Raw genomic sequence first — 20,710 nt, forward strand, 5'->3', positions numbered from 1 at the left:
TATATATATATATATATATATATATATATACGCACACACTAAGACTTATCTCAGCTAAAGGTACTGTCACACTTAGCGATGTACCAGCGATCCCGACCAGCGATATGACGTGGTCAGGATCGCTGGTACATCGCTAAGTGGTCGCTAGTGAGCTGCCACACAGGCAGATCTCACTAGTGACATCGCTGGGGACGGGGGTCGCTACTTACCTGTCACACCAGGCGATCCTGCGTCCTCCCGCCCGGCTCCACGCGTCGCTCGTCGTCACAGCAGGAAGCTGACGACGAGAAACAGTCCTGAACGTTCTCGCGCGATCAGCGATAACCAGCGGGGGAGCCGGTCGTAGGTAAGTATCAGACACAGCGATATCGCTAGCAATATCGCTATAACGTCACTAGTTATAGCGATATTGCTAGCGATATCTCTTAGTGTGACATGCCCTTAAGACAAAGCCTAGATCCTCAGGCTACATTCACACCATGGGTGTATCCAGGCTCAAACCTGGGGGGACAGAACCTCATACTGTTACGCAGAACCTCATACTGCACACCTCAGCTGCTGCAGAACCTCGTACTGCACACCCCTCCACTTGAAAATAAAGCCTGCACCTTAAGAAGATGTTGTGATGAATGCAGTCTATTTATTCCAACTATCAATTGATGTTGATGTGTTACTGAAGACGAGCAATGCCTGTCCTGGGCGTCCTTTTGGGCAGCTATGAGGTGTACCTGACTGGTGCTTAAAAAAAAAAAAAAAAAAGAGTGTTAGTCTGTGTGCTTCCTGGCTTTCATTCTTTTTGGTACAGATAAGATATGGATAGACAGATATGGATGAATGGGTAGAGCAGATTTCAGGTGATGTGGTTTTTTAAAAAGCTGATCTGCTTTTGCAGCTGAAAAACGTATCCTCAAAAAATGCAGGAAAAACGCTGTGTGTGAATGTAGCCTAAGATCAGGAATAGAACAGTCATTTATAGGACATTTCATAACTTTCCCAAATTCCTATGAAAAAATATTCAGCACATTCTGCATTGAACTACTGTACCCAATTTATTATATATTTTAGGAGTCGGAGTCGGTCCATTTTATACCAACTCCACCAAAATGAGCTCCGACTCCACGACTCCGACTCCACAGCCCTGCCTGGTGGGATTTGTACTAAAAGGGATCTCGGGGTACTAGAAAAGCCAACGTTACAGAATGTTGTGAATCATAAAATTGGGCATGACCATTTAATGAATATTGTTGGGAATGTTCAGTTTTGATCATTTTTACATATAGTTGTATAAAGTATTACTCGGATTGTTTGCAATGGCCAACACTCAATAGTTTTATTATTCTGGCCTTTTACTTTGCTTTTTTTTTATTTTACTGATCTTATATAAACAAGTTAATCCTTTACAAGACTGAAGGTTTTATTTTTTTTGTACCACGGACCGTGATATTCATTCGCTTTAAAGGGCATGTCACACTAAGAGATATCGCTAGCAATATCGCTATAACTAGTGACGTTATAGCGATATTGTTAGCGATATCGCTGTGTGTGATACTTACCTACGACCCGCTCCCCATCGCTGATCGCGCGAGAACGTCCAGGAGTGTTTCTCATCGTCAGCTTCCTGCGACGACGAGCGTGGAGCCGGGCGGGAGGACGCAGGATCGCCTAGTGTGACAGGTAAGTAGCGATCCCCGTTCCCAGCGATGTCACTGGTGAGATCTGCCTGTGTGGCAGCTCACTAGCGACCACTTAGCGATGTACCAGCGATCCTGACCGCGTCATATCGCTGGTCGGGATCGCTGGTACATCGCTAAGTGTGACAGTACCCTTAATCTAATGTGCACATACTCCCATTAAATAGATCTTCAGATAATTGATTATCGCGAGGTCAGTCTGAACACTGCACAGGAAAACAAGGAAACTATTCCCTGGTGGTCTTATCATTGGGTTTCTTTTTCTTCCGCTCTCTGCCTATTACTGTCAAAATGGGTTTGACAATAATTGCCTTGGAACCATTTTCCATTGCAAGTGGAATAATGATTGAATGTGATAAATCTGATTAACCCATACTCGGTAGATGAAGTAAACGGAAGCTGTTGATTTTGGCAGGACAGTCTGCTTGTCTGTCTAATGTACATGGGGGCCTCTGCCTCCCGATGCTTCCCTTCGTTATGTTGGATTGGGGCAACTTGAATTATAACACCCTATCCTTTTTTGTCTTCCCTTATTTTGCAGTGAGCCATGATAAGGCTTTTATTATAAGTTATGGGTTCTCTTGTGTCTAAAAAATTTATATGGAGGCACACATTTTCTATACAAATCTGGCAGGAATAAAATTGCAGTATGCTCCCTCAGACACGCTGTGTACTGCAAACGCCCCCGTACCAGGGAGCTGTACATTCGCCTCGCACTGATGTACAGGCTCTGTGCTTCCAGCAGCCCAATAAGCCGTTACATCTAACCAAAATATTGGGGAGCGAAGTGTATATTAACAGAATTCCTGCGATCCCCAGGTCTGGTTTGGAGGGGACTCGCGTTGGTCAGTGCTGTTATTATTCATGCGGCAACTTTGACATTATTCTCTTGCAGCGCCCACCTATTTAGTAAGCTGGAGATATTTTGGATCTACTAGCACTACCATTATTTCCCCTACTTAGATCAATAAGAAAAAGCAAAATGGTTACCGTAAACAGTGCAGCTTCCTGCATTTATGCTGGGTCATCGCGCATAGTATGCAGACCATTCACCAGATTTATGTGACTTGCCTGCCCTCTGCTGTTCACTCAATGTATAAACATGCATAAAGAGAGTGATGTGTGTGCATATGTATGTATGTAGTATTATTATTATTATTATTATTGCGCCATTTATTCCATGGCGCTTTACATGTGAGGAGGGGTATACATAATACATACAAGTACAGTAATCTTAAACAATACAAGTCACGACTGGTACAGGATGAGAGAGGACCCTGCCCGCGAGGGCTCACAATCTACAACGGGATGGGTGAGGATACAGTAGGCAAGGGTAGAGCTGGTCGTGCAGCGGTTTGGTGGATCGGTTGTTACTGCAAGTTGTAGGCTTGTCGGAAGAGGTAGGTCTTCAAGTTCTTTTTGAAGGTTTCCATGGTAGGCGAGAGTCTGATATGTATGTGTGTAATCTATATATAATGTATGTATGTATATATGTATTATACGGAGGCAATAATTGTAAAGCATGCTATGGCAGTTGTAGTAAATGTACTAACTAAATTTGCCTTTTCCGCTCTAGCTTTGTCCAGGAATCTTCATCATACGATAACATCAGCACCCGCAAGCTGCAGTCCCACAGCCGCTTGTCCTCACTGTCCCACACTGAGACTGACCAGCATGATTCTATCACTGAAGTCCGTGATGAAAGTCTGGATAGATCAAGCATGGACCTTGATTCCACCGATGGCACAGCAAGCACGCCGTCTTTTCATGAAGCCAAAGCAGCTGATTTCTCTTTCATGGATGTAAGAAACATTTGAAATTCATGGAAATGTTACCAACGACAACAATTTTTTTTTAACCAATTATAATGTTTTATTTTTATGTATGGTTGGTTAGAAAAATCCTATTGGAAAATAAAGAGGGAGGAAGTCTGTGTTGCAGATGTTAGTCCCATTTTTATTGTGTTCATAATTCTATACTAATATAACAATGTTCGTGTTGTATGTTTGGAATTTCATAGTAGTTTCTCTGCTTTGTAGTGCTTCCATCATGACTCTCTGCAGGCAGGAAGTCACATCAGCTGTTGTACCGAATGTGACTTCCCCTTCCTGTGCTGTTTTCTGGCATTAGAACTTGGCACTGGAGAATGTTATCTGGGCTACAGGGGCGTCCTTCAACTAAGCTGTCTTTCCAGGACAGTGCTGGACACAGTGCACAGTTGGACAGCATAGTGTCTGATATGAGTGCACAAAGGGTGCAAATCTAGTGAACATCACCTATAATCCTAACTTGTGCAGACATTACAGGGTCAGTCACATACGATACATTATTATGCTAAGCAGTTTGACAAAAGCTGAAACTGAAGATTTTCTGCTATGAGCTTGTGAAAGCCATATGCTTTTATTATTCAACCGTTTGTTTTTTTTTGTCCAGCCTATTGATCCATTGTACCACGTTTTTGAGAATTCAATGTTTATAGAGCAGTGTTTCCCAATTTCCAGTCCTCATGGGCCCCCCCACAAGTCATGTTTTTAGGATTAGAGTTGAGCAAATTTGTTCAGATTCAGTCGCCGAATCTGAATTTTTCCATATTCGTGCCATATTGGTTCCCTATTCATGCCGAATGTATGTTTGATGATTGGTTCCAAACATATTCGGTATTATCTACTCCCGTGACTCTGACGTTCGACTGTGTTCGACAAATATTGTAAAAACAATATTCGGAGCCGAATCCTAACAAATTCGCTCAACTCTATTCAGGATTTCCATAGTGTTATACAGGTGAGAGAATTCCTGATGTCTTCATGATACTTCCATCACCTGTGCAATACTAAGGAAATACTGCGAATATGACCTGTGGGGGCCATGAGGACTGGAGTTGGGGAAATGCTGTTTTAGACTGACCTACAATAGACTTGGGCAGTAACCCATGAAATCATCTGCTCTCATGACTTGTCGTTTACTGGCCCTAGCACAACCCTACTGATGCGTTTTAGACTTAACATAAATTTACTGTTTATATCCGAGTATGATAGACATAAGTGTTCTTACATTTTTTACCATCAAAAATCAAATTCTGGTAATTTAATTACTGCTGACTACAGCTAAATACTTATGTCCCCAAAAAAAAAAAATTGAGAAAAGTATTCAAACAGTGATACCTTTATTGGCTAACCAGAGAAATTATATTTGCAAGCTTTCAGGGCTCAAAAGGCCCCTTCATCAGGCTACATTACAAGTGAATTACTGAGAAGAGATGGCAACATTTAAATAGAAATTACACCAGGACATGAGGTGATACAGGCCAAGGAAATTAAATTAAGGTTTTTGTTACACCTGTATCACCTCATGTCCTGTTGTAATTTCTATTTAAATGTTGCCATCTCTTCTCAGTAATTCACTTGTAATGTAGCCTGATGAAGGGGCCTTCTGAGCCCTGAAAGCTTGCAAATATAATTTCTCTGGTTAGCCAATAAAGGTATCACTGCTTGAATACTTTTCTCAATTTTTTTTTTTGGGACATAAGTATTTACATCTATTTTTCTGGCTAACACGGTACCACAATTTTATTTTGTATTGTACATGCTGACTAGAGCAAAACAAAAGAATCCTTGTTTGGACCAGTTGTAATATTCAACTCGCATGCCCTGCAATACAAATTCATTTATCTACTATTTCAAGGTTATTTTACCAGTTGTAAAGTTACTTCTAGCAGAACCATTGCAGATAAACCCCTGTTTCTTTTCCTTCACAGCAAACTTCAGTCTTAGACTCCACAGCACTCAAGAACAGGGTTCAACTAAGTCGGAAGAGCCAGCGTCGTGCACCTAGCCAGTCACAGCGGAGAAGTCGACTTTTGCTGTCCAGCAGCCAACTAGCAGTGATAGAGGATACAGACAGTCCTTGGATGTTCACTGATACCACAGGTAACTTCCGATCCAGAGCATCGGCTATACTTGATGATTGGAATTGGGAACTGTTTACGGCTGAAAAGCCCATTCATCCCCTAAAATCAACTTAAGAATTGAGTAGAACAAATTCTCCATCCCACTGTCCATTCTAATCTTTGGGATATGCGCTCTTTTACACGAAGTGCACTGTCAGACAATACAGAAAACACAGCTTTACCTTCCATCTGCACAGTATTTGTCTCCTACTTTGTGCTGCTCTGTATGATCAATGCTGGGGGCTCAGATTGAGGCAGGCAGAGCTCATTTAGTAACTCCTGCACATCCCATGACCACTTTTCCAATCTTTTTACCATTAAAAGGAGTTTGTCCACTAGGTTTTTGCTATGTAATCGGAGAGCACCATGATGCAGGCTGAGAGCCTGATTTCAGGGATGTCTTCCTCACTAGGCCATGTGTTTTTGTTTTAATAAAAATCAATGTTTTATCGCCATGGGATTTTCACTAGAGGGCTATCTGTCTTATGCCTCCTAGTCAACTACACTCCCACTACAGATTAGCAGCTTTCTGTCAATATATAATGTACACAGAAAGCTGTCAGTCAGTGGTGTGGGCGGGATTATACAGGGCTGAACATTCTGGGCTCTGCTACATCTGCAGGAGAGAATACTGTGATTCTATCACAACTGCTGCACTCAGTAAATTAAGTGATACATCATTGGAATCAGGGCCACTGTCCCTTTTTCATTCTGCAATGAGATTACATAGCAAAAACATGTTGACAGATTCCCTTTTAAGCATATTATGGCCGTATTTTGGGATTCAGTGGCAGTATTATGTGGAAAATATGTTGTATATTTTTTTTTTTTTTTTTCTAGGAATATTATTTGACATATTGTGGCAGTAACCCGGTAAAAAACAGATTCTGGTTGGAAAGGTAGCGGTGTGGCTTGTTCATGGGAGTAGAATCCATTAATGTTTTTCATCTTCCCAGGGTTGCAAACAGCTGAATGGTCAATACCGGTTGTAAATTGCAATGTAAATGTGATGGACAATAGTTTATGGATTTCTGCCATAGTAATCATCAGTCTTGCACCTCAAAACTCAAGAACGTGTTTGTCCATACACAAAAACATTATCAAATTGGAGGATAACAGATTCCTACTACTTGCTAACTTAGTCAGCTATGTATGTACTTGATTGATTTTTCTTTCGCAGTTTAGATGTCTATGAATGAAAAGTATTGTTACATATCTACAGCCCAAGTACACTAATAGCCTAACTCGATCAGCTTTCACCAGAATTTTGCCATAAAACTGCTTAAAATGTTTCAAAATATTTTGTGACTTTTAAAGTTTTTACACCACCTCCAGCCAGCTCTGTAAACTGTAAGACTAGTATGGAAACCACATGGACAATGTTATAATGAGGCCTTGATGAAGGAATGTATCACTGGTTTACAGGCGTTATAGCATGGGATTGCACTGATTGTATCTTTGAAGTAAAACATTGCTTAAAAATCAGCTGTGATCCCCTGCTGTAATGTCTGTATCCTCTCTTTTGCTTCCTCCCCTGCCCAGGAGCTGTGGTATGATCAGACCATGTTCCTGTTCGGTCAGACACGGCCATTACACAGTACACAGCAGGGGCACATTTATAAGATTATCTCAGCACAGGAACATTTTTATTTTTTTTTTTAAACACGTCCAATTGTGGAATTTATTATTATTCCAAGATCTCTTAATTCAAATGTACTTTGTGGAAAAAACACTTTTAAATATTAAAAATAAAGTACAACAGTACTACTATAAATAGGGGGAAAAGGGAGCAAGAAAGGAGAAGATAAAACTCCTTTGGCATGGTAGACTAGTGCCTCACATGTAAGATCATAGTATTAAAGAGCGTAGGAATGGTCAAACACATAATCTTAACAAATAGCTAAATTCATACAAAGTGCTTGGTACACTTGTTTATCAATTGGCTTGGAAGCCTCAATAAATGCTCTGCCAGCCAAATGGATGTCATTGAGTGATGCAAGCTATAGTAGAATGTAAGACTATAAAATATAGCGTATTAGACAAGTAGCAGCAAATTATTCAGCCTCCCAAAAGTACCTTGAGACATTCTGGTCTATAGACGAGGCACACAGAAACCTCACGCGTGTTTTACCACTGGACTGCGGTTTTGTCATGTACAGTACTTCCTGTGAAATAGTGGTCATACCCTATAAAAGAAACATGTAGGCAGAACCCAAAGGGCTGATAAAATTTCTCCGGCCTTGCATTAGACATAACAGTACATCAGTTAGTGGTTTACCTTCTTTACAGTATATCTCTGTACAAGGATTAGAATTATTGTGATTTTTCTGTGTTTGGTATTTTAGAAGACAAACATGAGAAAAGGGATGAAGTTGATGCAGAAGAAGAAAAGCCTCAAAGGTCTTCACTGTTGTCTCAGAGGATGCCAATGTTTCCTGGAATGGATCACTCCACTCTAAAGGTATGTGCGCATGTTTCGGATTTGCTCTTGTAAAAATCTGCGTTTTTTCTGCGGATTTACATGCTGATTTGTATGCCTTTCTGTAAGCTAAATAAAGATATCTTTATTGACACAAAAAAAGAATTGTGATGTCACTTCCTTTTCAAGCTTCTTCTTTTACATTCTACATTGAAGACCATAATATCATTACATACCATGTTCAAATATAACTTTTACACATACAAAACAAATATAAGTGAATATAATATGTATGTGTCAGCCATATAGCCTCATTAATAAAATGGTACATAATGAGTTAAATAAAAGACAGACACACACACACAATCTGCATCAAACGCAATATCTGTTTATTTTACAAAAAAAAATGTAAAAAAAATTGCGTGGGCTCCTGCATAATTTTCAGAACCAGCAGAGGGAAAGCAAAGCTGATAATATTCTGGGAAGGAGCCAATAGCCATAAAGGTTCCCAGGCTATTATTATCCACTCACAGATGTTTGCTTAGCCTTTTTCTGGCTAGTTTACAGGAGAACCCCAGAAAAAAATTGACATGGGGTCCCCCTATAAAATCAAACCAGTTTAGGCAGCCTGCTGTGGGCTAATATTAATAGCCTGAGAAGGGGCCATGTATATTGGCACCCTCCAGGCTATAAACATCAGATCTCAGCTGCCCCAGAAATGGCGCATCTTATAGATGCATCAATTCTGGCACCTTCCCTCCACTTTTCCCAGTTGCCCTGTAGCGGTGGCAAGTGGGGTAATATTTGTGGGGTAATATTTGTGGGGTTGATGTCTCCTTTGTATTGACATCAAGCAAACGGCTTAGTAATGGAGAAGCGTCAATAAGACACCTATCCATTACTAACCCCATAGTGATATGCTAAATAAAGAAACAGCCAGAATAAAGTCCTTTATTTGAGATAATCACACAGACTCCTTTATTAAATCTTAATTAAACCATACTTACTGCATTGCCTAATCCCGGAATCCTTCATCTCCTGCAACAAAAATAAAATAATAAACCAACACAAATACTCCCTGTCTGCCGTAGTCCTAAATAGCGAGTGTCCCACGACGATCTCACATGTTGAACAGTTACATTGGGAGATGTGACTGCTCTACTCGGCTTCGGTGATACAGTGACAGGAGCTAATCCTCTTGCAGTGCATCACTGAGAGTTCACCGGAGTTTGTGCTCTCACTTTACGGCAGTACCGCTGAGTGAGAATTTTTTCACGCAGCGGTGCCGTAAGTGACAGCATGAACTCCGGCGACCTCTCTGACGGCAGCGCAGTGACTGTTCTACACGTGAGATCGGCATGGGACAATTTATTTAGGACTACGGCGGACCATGGAGTATTTGTGTTGGTTTATTATTTTATTTTTGTTGCAGGAGATCGAGGGCGTTGGGGAATTAGGTGTTTGGTGAGAGTGAATGTGTTTGTTTTTGTTTTACAATTGAACACAGTCGACGGATGATGGGACTACTGTTATATGTGACACCAGACATAGTCGGGTGGGAATAGTAGTCCCATCAGATGATGCCTGGCTGCACACAGACACCCGGAGACAGACCCGCACATATTCTCTGCTCACACAGTCTCCGCCCACACACTCTTCCTCCTTCCTTTCCGCAGCGTTTTTGGCACGCAAATCTGACGCTAATCCGCAGACCTTTTTACACCTGCGGTTTAGCTGCGGATTTGACTGACTCAATGTACGTCAATGGATGCAGAAACGCTGCAGATTCTCAAAAAGAATTGACATGCTGTGGAAAATAAAACGCTGGGAATCGGTGTGGAATTTTGCGCAGCATGGGCACACCAATTCTGGATTTTCATTGATTAACATTGCTTGAGCACTCCTTTGTGGATTTGGTGTAAATCCACTTGCGGATCTGCAACAAAATCCGCAACTTGTGCACGTAGCCTAATGGTAAGTGAATTGGTTGCGATTGATAATGTTTTTAAGCACTTTTTTGTTTGGTGCAATTTGGCTATGAAAGTTATGGACTTGTATGTACCAGAAACACTGACATGAATGACAGAAAAAAATCACAATCATCACAGAAATAACTTGAATCTGACAAAAGTAATAATGAATCAAAAATCTATGAAAATGAACAAATGAAAGTCAGACATTGTTTTCAACCATGCTTCCACAGAATTTTTGAAAAAATAAAACTTATGAAATAGGCCTGGACAGAAATGATGGTACCCCTGAAAAATAATGTGACAAAAGGGACATGTTAAATCAAGGTGTGTCCACTAATTAACATCACAGGTGTTTACAATCTTGGAATCAGTGAGTGGGCTTGTATATAGGGCTACAGGTAGTCACTGGGCTGTTTGGTGACATGGTGTGTATCACACTTAACATGGACCAGAGGAAGCAAAGGAAAGAGTTGTCTCAGGAGATTAGAAAGAAAATTATAGACAAACATGTTAAAGGTAAAAGTTATAAGACCATCTCCAAGCCGCTTGATGTTCCCGTGGCTACAGTTGCACATATTATTCAGAAATTTAAGCTCCATGGGACTATAGCCAACATCCCTGGACTTGGCCGCAGGAGGAAAATTGATGACAAACCAAAGAGACTGATGATAAGAATGGTAACAAAAGAGCACAGAAAAACTTCTAAGCAGATTAAAAGTGAACTTCAAGCTCAAGGAACACCACTAGCAGATCGCACCATCCGTCGTCGTATGAGCCAAAGTTGACTTCATGAGAGACTACCAAGGAGGACACCATTGTTGAAAAAAAATCATAAAAAACCCAGACTGGAAGTTGCCAAACTACATGTTGACAAGCAACAAAGCTTCTGAGAGAAATGTCCTATGGACGGATGAGACAAAATGGAGCTTTTTGGCATGACACATCAGCGCTATGTTCACAAATGGAAAAATGAAGAATATCAAGAAAAGAACACTGTCCCTACTGTGAAACATGGAGGAGGCTCTGTTGCTTTGCTGCATCTGGCACACGGTGTCTAGAATCTGTGCAAGGTACAATGAAATCTCAAGACTATCAAGGGATTCTAGAGAGCAATGTGCTGCCCAGTATCAGAAAGCTTGGTCTCAGTTGCAGGTCATCGGTCTTGCAAAAGAATAATGACCCAAAACACACAGCTAAAAACACCCAAGAATGGCTAAAAGGAAAACATTGGACTATTCTGAAGTGGCCTTCTATGAGCCCTGACCTAAATCCTATTGAACATCTTTGGAAAGAGCTGAAACATGCCGTCTGGAAAAGGCAACCGTCAAACACAAGACAACTGGAGCAGTTTGCTTTTGAGGAGTGGGCCAAAATACCTGTCGAGAGGTGCAGAAGTGTCATTGACAGAAACAGAAATCGTTTGATTGCAGTGATTGCCTCAAAAGGTTGTGCAACAAAATATGGAGTTAAGGCTACTTTCAGACTTGCGTTATGAGGTGCAGCACAGGGCCGCCGCTAAGCTCTGCCCCTGGCTGCACCTCCTCCGGTCAGCTCCTATTGGGCGCATGACGCTGCATGCGTCCGGCGTACCCTATATTTAGCGTTGGGTACGCTGGCTGTGTGCTGGTCTGCTTTTGCTGGCGCATGCGCCCATTTGGCGCTGCGCCGAGCGCACAAAAATGCAACACGTTGCGTTTGGCGCACGTCAGCGCAGCGCCAAAAGGGCGCATGCGCCGGCAAAAGCAGACCAGCGCACGGCCAGCATACCAAATGCTAAATATAGGGTACGCCAGGCGCATGCAGCATCATACGCCCATAGGAGGAGCTGACCGGAGGAGGCACGGCCGGGGGCGGAGCTTAGCGGCGGCCCTGCGCTGTGCTTCATAACGCAAGTCTGAAAGTAGCCTAAGGGGTACCATCATTTCTGTCCAGGCCTATTTCATGAGTTTTATTTTTTTTAAATTCTGTGGAAGCATGGCTAAAAATCAATGTCTACCTTTCATTTGTTCATTTTCATAGATTTATGATTTATTATTACTCTTGTCAGATTCAAGTTATTTCTGTCACCATTGTGGGTTTTTCTGTCATTAAACGAGGGGTACCAACAATTTTGACCACATGTGTATTTACTATTATACAAGCTAGTTAGGAGAAGATATTGATGTGTTTGATGATTTTGAACACAGGTTTCTCATTCATAATGAAAAAATTATACTTTTTTTATTTTTCAATTTGTTTACTTTTTTTTGCTCTTTGCTTTGCCAAGAAACGTATGTCACCATTGTTCAAAGCTAGTGCAGAGTAAGAATGGTAGGGTTACCAATTGAAGCCAATCAGATTAATCCTTTGAGGTTCTTTCAGAATATTAAATTTTATATCATCTGACCAGTTGTCATGGGAAACTTTTTTTTTTTTCTATTGCAATATTGTCTTCAGTTGTTTAAAGGGAACCTGTCAGCTGGATTGTGTACAGTAACCTACAGTGTCAGGTCCACGCCATTATACTGAATAAAATGATACCTTGGTTGATGAAATCCATCTTGTGGCTGTTTTTTTAATCTTTATTTTCAGTTTTTAGTTAATGAGATTCTCATGCCCTAAGGTGAGGTTGGTGTAGGTGTACTCTGATTAGGTATTCATAATGCAGACTGCTGACAGGTCACTGATCCCTCACTGATCTGACCCCTAGTTTGCATAATAAATATCTGTATATACTTAAAAAAAAAAATTTTAAAAAAAGCTTCTGCAGGCAGATACCAGCCCTAGCACAATCCCATGTTTTATGTGCCAATAATGTTTTGTTTTTTTTTCCCAAGTTATTCAGCTAGAGGAGAAAAAAATTGTAAATGGCGCCCGCCGTGCCTGTGCAGTAGCTGCTATCAACGTCTGCTGCTGATCCGATAGCTGCTACTGCGCATGCTTCTGCGGCGCCATATTACTGGAGAAGAAGAAAAAAATTCCTCCTCCAAGATGGTACCACTTTTTTATTTAAAGTATATACAGATATTCATTATGCAAACTAGGGGGCAGGTCAGTGAGGGATCAGAGACCTGTCAGCTGTCTGCATTATGAATACCTAATCAGAGCACCACATGCACCAACTCTGCCTTAGGGCAGGAGAATCTCATTACCACAAAACTGAAAATAAAGATTACAGAACAACCATAAGATGGATTTCATCAACCAAGCTATCATTGTAATCAGTATAACGATGCCGACCTGACACTGTCTGTTGGTTACTGTGCACAATCCTGCTGACAGGTTCCCTTTAATCATATTAGATACTAATTTTGTGTTTTCAATAGGCCCAACTTCGGAAAAGGCAAGAGACAGAGAGCAGTAGCGAATCTTCAACTCAGCCTTCTTCACCTCAGTCTTCTGCTCCACCTTCAAGGTCGCCAAAATCTCCTCTCCCACAAGGAACACTGGGTGTCAAACTTTTGCCAACCTCTGCAGACATACAAGACAGGTTAGCTGTCCCTGATTTTTCTGTATGCTGCCAGCTGATCACTATTTCCTCAGTCATATATGTTTTGGTATGGTAAGATCAGGATGCAAGGCTGTCACAACTGCTCTCTTTTGTGACAAGTGAGCCTAGTTGTTTCCTCGCTCACGATGGCTTCCCCTTAATGGTAAATTGTTTGCATTTATCCTGGCCGATCATAGTGAATTAGTATTCCTGCAGTCCTCTATTTGCAATAATAGCCATTGACATAAAATGCTTGATCATCTGGTAAAAAGATTTTTAAACTTGTTAAAAAAAAATATCGTTCTTGGCAGCACATCGCCCTGTGTAAACTGGACATGTGCTGCCGAGAACAATAACAGTTTATGCGCAATGAAGGATCAATTACCAGTAGGACCTTTGTACATGGGCTGTTCGGTCGGCCTGTCTAAGCAGGCTAATAAACGACTGATTAGTGGTTCTTAAAAGACCACCATCGGCTAGTGTACACCAATGTCATGGCTGAGGTCAGTTTTAGTATATTGGGGCTTGATCTATGTTTCAATTCGACAGTGAATGCCGCATTCCCCATATAGCTGTAAAGCTCAAACCTCTGACAAATTGCATGATAGATCTTGAGCATATTTCTATTCTTTTCTGCTTCCAGAGGAGCAAGTGAATCCCCACAGTGGTTAAAGGAGCTGAAATCAAAGAAGCGACAGAGCCAGTATGAGAACCACAGTTAACAGGTATATTGTACTACACAGGACAATATAAAATAAAACGCCTGCTCACACTATTTGCCACTAGAAGAAACCCCTTTAAATTAAAGTTTGTACATATACCATTTATATTGCATTTCTGCATTATGGTATAATCGACAGTATTCTTTGATTTTATGATCATTTTACATAAAAACACAAAACAGAAACATGTTAGCGCGTAATGAAATCCAATTTTCCCTTCACCCATGACAGCACCACATGAGAGAGAGGGATCCGCCCCGCCAGGACAGGAACCTACTGAAACATAAGGGGCGGCACCTCTCCCCCGCTTCAGTTGGGTTCCTGTCCTGGAAAGGAATCCCTCTGACAGCGGCGGTGCCTGTCAGGATGAAAAGACCCAGGGCCGTCCCGGCGGGTAAAAATTGCAGGGCTAGCTTACCTGCGACGCCGGCCGTCGGCAGCTGGTAGCGCTGTCCCCGGGGTGTTGCCTGATTCGGGCCCCGGGTTCGTGCGGGCACATCCCGATGTCCTCCCTTCGGAGGTCCTCCCCGTGCCGCCCTCCCCCTGCGCACGCGCCCGTCCTTCGCCTGCATGCAGGGGAAGCCGGGGGCGGAGACCGGCGTCTGACGTCAGCGGCGCAGAGGATTCTGGGAGTGCGACAGCTGACGTCATCAGGACGCGACGGTCATGGCGCCGGGCGCGACGCCGGCCAGGAGAAGCGGCTGGCGGTCGCGGGGGGAGGGGTAATGAGGGGCTCACTCACTGATAAAAGAAGGAGCAGAAGCGGCTGCAGGGGTGACAATGGCGTCTCAGGAGGATCGCTCACCGTCCCCATTGTCCCTGCCCCCATCGCAAGCTTCTGGTCGCAAGAGCCGCTCGAACGGCAAAAGCAGCAGCCGTCCAAGTCACCGATCGAGGGATTCCTCGAGGTCAAAAGAGCGCAGAGCGCACGCTCCTTCGCAGCCCCAGTGCCCGGTATCAGTCTTTCCTGGGTGGTGAGTGATCTCCGTGAAAGTTAGACAATATTATAATAGGCCTTCCTATGTCTTTTTTTTTTTTTTTATTAGGGAGGCAAAAAAGCCATAAGCAAAAAGAAAAATAGAGAATGTGCCCTATGCCACAGCCCTTTAGCGAAAGACTACCCAAAGGACTTATGTGTCAGCTGTATCCAGCGGACTATGGCTGAAGAGGTGCCGAGCCTGGCAACAAACCTCAGATCGATAATAAAATCTGAGGTACAGGGCTCACTTAAAAAATTATTAAAAAAGAAGAGTAGGAAAGCCTCCCCGAGTTCCTCGTCAGGCTCCTCCTCTTCGGAGTATCAAGTGGAGCACGGGTCATCTTCATCCTCAGACAGTGATACGGGGGGCAGACCTTGCTTTCCCATAGAAGATACGGACGCTCTCCTTAAAGCCATCAGGTCCACTATGGGCCTGCAGGAGGAGAAGGTAGAGAGATCACTGGAGGATGTAATGTTTGGCGGCCTGCAAGAAAGGAAAAAGCGTACCTTTCCGGTCAATGACAAGGTTCAGGCCCTAATCGAGAGAGAGTGGAAGAAACCGGAGAAGTCAGGTAGCCTTCCCTCCTCTTCAAAGCGAAGATACCCCTTCGAGGCTAAAGACACGGACGTCTGGGACAAAGTCCCAAAGATTGACGCAGCAGTGTCTAGGTCTTCCAAGAAGTCGGCCCTGCCCCTGGAGGATTCAGGGGTTTTGAGAGATCCCTTGGATAAAAAAGCGGACTCATACCTAAGGCACACTTGGGAGGCAGCGGCAGGGGGTCTGAAACCAGCAATAGCCGGCACCTGCACAGCCCGGTCATTAATGGTCTGGTTGCAACAACTTGAAGAAAAATTAGTCTCCAAAGTACCAAGAGAGAAAATATTAGGAGAAATGTACTTGCTACACGGAGCTGCCGCTTTCTTGGCTGACACCTCCGCCGACTCGATGAGGTTAACGGCAAGAGCAGCGGGGCTATCGAACGCCGCAAGACGGGCGTTATGGCTCAAAGGCTGCCCTGGGGATATTCAATCTAAGGCGAAATTATGCTCGTTACCATGTGATGGGCAGTTCCTGTTTGGAAAAAACCTGGATGACATCCTGGAAAAAGCCGGTGATAAAAAGAAGGGCTTCCCCAGATTCATGGGTGATCAGAGGAGACCGCCCTTTCGGAGGGGAAGGTTCAATCGAGGCCGTCCCCCGGGAGAGCGGAAAAGGTGGGACGACAAGAGGAAAAAAGAACCAGGGTTCATGTTTGGGGGAACTACCTCAACCGCCAAAAAATCCCCGCAATGACACCAGCCCTCCTGTGGGGGGAAGATTGAGGCTCTTTTCCCAACAATGGGAGAAAATATCGGCCAACAATTGGATTCTGTACATTATAAAGAAAGGCCTAAAAATCCCCTTCTTCCAGCATCCAAGAGCTTCATTTGTGGTGACCCCCGTCAGAAAGGAACCAGGAGAGCAATCAGCCATAGAAACAGAAATCTTAGGACTGTTGGAGAAACAAGTTCTGATAGAGGTCCCAAAACATCAAGAGAGAAGGGGGTTCTATTCTCCCCTCTTCCTAATAAAAAAAACCCGACCTTTCCTTCAGAACGATAATAAATCTCAGGCGCCTCAATCAATGGATTATGAACCAAACATTCAAAATGGAATCAGTGACTTCGGCCATAAAGCTGTTACACCACAACTGCTTCATGGCCGTAATAGATTTGAAGGATGCCTATTACCATATCCCGATGCACCAAGAATACCAGAAATACCTGAGGGTAGCCCTATACATCCAGGGCGACCTCAGGCATTTTCAATTTACAGCTCTTCCGTTTGGCATCTCCATAGCGCCAAGGATTTTTACAAAAGTAATAGCGGAAATGACAGCTTTCCTTCGAATCCACAATGTGATTATGGTGCCTTACTTGGACGATTTTTTGGTCATTGGCAATTCAGAACATCACTGCGCACATCAGGTAGAGAAAATAACAGAGACCCTGCAAGAACTGGGTTGGATGGTAAACTTAAAAAAATCAAAACTTCAACCCCTAAGGAAACAAACATTTCTAGGTTTCGTCTTGGACTCCGACCATCAAGTTTGTCTCTTGCCAGAGAAAAAACTAGAGAAGGTGAGAGAAATGACCCTTACGGCAATACAGCATCCTCACATGACCCTAAGAAGGGCAATGTCCCTGTTGGGCACGCTAACAGCCTGTATCCCGGCGATCAACTGGGCACAGTTTCATACCCGACAACTGCAGGCGGAAATCTTGTCAGCCCAGAGACGATTGAAAGGGCGTTTAGAAGGGAAGCTGGAACTTTCCGAAAAGGGGGAAAAACTCTCTCACTTGGTGGCTAGACGGCACAAATTTAGCAGGGGGAACTTCGTGGCACAGGCCCATGTCCGATGTAATATTGACGGACGCAAGCTCCTCGGGATGGGGGGCACACCTGAGAGAACATATGGCCCAAGGGTCCTGGGGTCACATAGAGCAGAAGGCTTCCTCCAACTTAAGAGAGTTAAGAGCGATAAACAGAGCCCTAGAGGCATTCATTCCCATGTTACAGGGTCAAAACGTCCGAATTATGTCGGACAACAGGGTGGCAGTGGCGTATGTCAACCACCAGGGAGGGACAAGGTCAAACTCCCTAATGGACGAAGCCAAAAGAATCTTTCTCAAAGCAGAACAACATCTAACCTCCCTAACAGCCCTACACATCAAAGGGACAGAAAATGTTCAAGCCGACTTTCTAAGCCGCAACAAATTAAAACAGGGGGAGTGGGCCTTAAATCATGTAATATTCCAGAGGATAGTACAGTTATGGGGGCAGCCAGAGATCGACCTCTTTGCCACCAAAAACAACCGGCAAGTGAGGAGGTTCTGCTCATTAAACCCAGGGGAAAACCCGTGGGCAGTAGACGCTCTACAAATCCCGTGGCTGTTCAAACTGAGCTATGCCTTTCCCCCAGTAGCATTAATCCCGGCAGTGGTAAAAAAGATAAGAGACGAGCAAGCCAGAGTAATCCTCATAGCCCCGTTCTGGCCAAAAAGACCGTGGTTTTCACTACTACAAATGATGTCTCTCTCGGACCCGTGGGTACTGCCAGATATTCCAGATTTATTAGCTCAGGGGCCGATATTCCACAAACAAGTCAAGGGGCTCCATCTGACGGCGTGGAATTTGAGAGGGCACTTTTGAGAGATAAAGGGTTTTCCCCGGGGTTGGTGACTACTCTAATGAAAAGTAGAAAACCAATAACAACCAACATATATGGCAGGACGTGGAAGAAATTCCTACAATTCCTGGGAAAACCGTTAGGTCAAGAACCCCCAATCGAGTCCATCTTGGAGTTCTTGCAGGCAGGCCTACAGCTAGGCCTGGCGGTTAATACCCTCAAGGTACAGGTTTCAGCGCTGGGTGCATTATACAATTGCAATATAGCGGCAAACAGATGGGTAGCCAGGTTCATAAAATCTTGCCACAGATCTAGGCCAGTTTCCTTACCGAAAATAGCTCCATGGGATCTAAATCTAGTGTTGGAAGCCCTTACGAAGGAGCCGTTTGAACCCATACAGCAGATTTCAACTAAAAATCTCACCCTAAAAACCATCATTTTGGTAGCTCTAACGTCGGCACGTAGAGTTAGTGACTTGCAGGCCCTTTCAGTCAACCCACCATATACCCAGATATACCAGGATAGGGTGGTTATGAGAACAGACCCTGCTTACTTGCCGAAAGTAGTAACTAACTTTCACCGAAACCAAGAAATTGTCCTCCCTTCCTTTTGCGAGAATCCGAAAAACCCAGGGGAGGAGAAATTTCATAGCCTAGACGTTAAAAGAACCCTAGTAGAGTATATGTCTATAACCAGCCAGTGGAGGAGGTCCCAGTCCTTATTTGTAGCCTTCCAGGGTGCCAGGAAAGGTTATGGAGTGTCAAAGGGGACTATTGCCCGATGGATTAGGGAGGCCATTAGTGTAGCCTATTCAGCTAGTGGCGTCCCGGTTCCTGACGGCATCAAGGCTCATTCCACCAGAGCCGTGGCGACCTCCTGGGCTGAGAAAGCAGAGGTATCAATAGAGCAAATTTGTAAGGCCGCTACCTGGGCCTCACCCTCAACTTTCTTTAGACACTATAGACTAAACCTATCCTCCTCGGCTGACTTGACCTTTGGTAGAAGGGTGCTGCGAGCAGTGGTCCCTCCCTAAGGTGTTCGAAGTCTCCAGAATCTCTCATGTGGTGCTGTCATGGGTGAAGGGAAAACCACCATGGTTACTTACCGGTAGCCGGTTTTTCCGGAACCCATGACAGCACCCGTATATTTCCCCCCCTTTTTCACCGTTTGGGTGTGCACAATAGTCGGGTGTATTTGTGTGATGTGGTGTTGGATAAATATGTAACTAACCGGGAAGTCCTCTCAAGTGCTCTGTAATCCAACTGAAGCGGGGGAGAGGTGCCGCCCCTTATGTTTCAGTAGGTTCCTGTCCTGGCGGGGCGGATCCCTCTCTCTCATGTGGTGCTGTCATGGGTTCCGGAAAAACCGGCTACCGGTAAGTAACCATGGTGGTTTTTCATGCACGAGATGTGGATTGCACTAAAATCTGTGTGGACTCCATGCTAAATGCCTTGAAATCTTCCTCTGTTGCGCTGGTATCATTTACCAAGCGCTTACCAGTCAGTAATATCATAAGAGCATTTACCCATCGGTTACGGCTTAGTAAAAGATGGCTTGGTTCAAAACGTGAGATGCCGCGCTTTCAGAGCGAGTGGTTCTGTGGGGGATTGTGGGATCCCTCTGTTTGCTAGGATCCAGAAGTGCACACCTGACATTTGATAGACATTTTTGTCCTTTTATTAATAAGTGATCTCTAATAAAATAATCTGTGGCTGCCCACTGTGTCCTTAAAGGAAATCTATCATCTTTTTTTGTCATTTAATCTGAGAGCAGTTTAATGTAAAATCAGAGACCATGATTCCAGTGATTGTGTCACTTACTGGTCTGCTTGCTGTAGTTTTGATAAAAGCACTATTTTATCAGCAGGAGATTATCACTAGAAGACTGGTAAAACTGTTGCCATGTAATTCTCTATATTCATAATCTCTGTATAACCCCGCCCCCGCTTCTGATTGACAGCTTTCTGACTATGCACAGTGAACACAGATAGCTGCCAATCCGTGGTGAGGGCGGGGATATACAGAGCTCAGCAGTCAGAGAACTGCTAAATCTACAGCAAATAAGTGATTTTATCAAAACTGCAGCAAGCAGCCCAGTAAGTGACACATGTCCGACATCTGAGAGAAGCAGAATATAGGGGCAAACACCTGGTGACAGATTCCTTTTAATTAAAATGGACATCCACAAATTGGTGATGGGTACTTTTTTGTAGAACTCCCCAAAATGGTGAAAGCCCCTTACTTAGCTTATACTGAAAGAACACCAATAATAACCAAATCACTATACATATAGGCATAATAGCTCATTTTTTATTAGTGCATGATTAAAAATGAGAACACAT

General features: G+C 43.5%; 1 protein-coding gene across 5 annotated transcripts in view; it reads left to right on the forward strand.

The window, feature by feature from the left end:
* LOC141096188 (beta-crystallin B3-like) overlaps window positions 1–20,710 on the forward strand; it is a 368,074-nt gene that overhangs the window by 252,375 nt on the left and 94,989 nt on the right. For 2 of the 5 annotated variants that reach the window (XM_073582651.1, XM_073582653.1), the window contains 5 exons: window positions 3,268–3,493; window positions 5,446–5,617; window positions 7,983–8,098; window positions 13,335–13,498; window positions 14,142–14,223. The exons of the other annotated variants lie outside the window; for them this stretch is intronic. In XM_073582651.1, the coding sequence (XP_073438752.1) occupies window positions 3,268–3,493; window positions 5,446–5,617; window positions 7,983–8,098; window positions 13,335–13,498; window positions 14,142–14,220 (757 nt within the window). In that variant the 3' untranslated portion in view covers window positions 14,221–14,223. The remainder of the gene's footprint in view (window positions 1–3,267; window positions 3,494–5,445; window positions 5,618–7,982; window positions 8,099–13,334; window positions 13,499–14,141; window positions 14,224–20,710) is intronic. 5 annotated transcript variants of the gene reach the window in all.

The sequence above is a fragment of the Dendrobates tinctorius genome, unplaced genomic scaffold (genome assembly GCF_039654945.1).
Source record: "Dendrobates tinctorius isolate UK_male_01 unplaced genomic scaffold, ASM3965494v1 ptg000073l, whole genome shotgun sequence".
In the NCBI taxonomy this organism is placed as follows: Eukaryota; Metazoa; Chordata; class Amphibia; order Anura; family Dendrobatidae; genus Dendrobates; species Dendrobates tinctorius.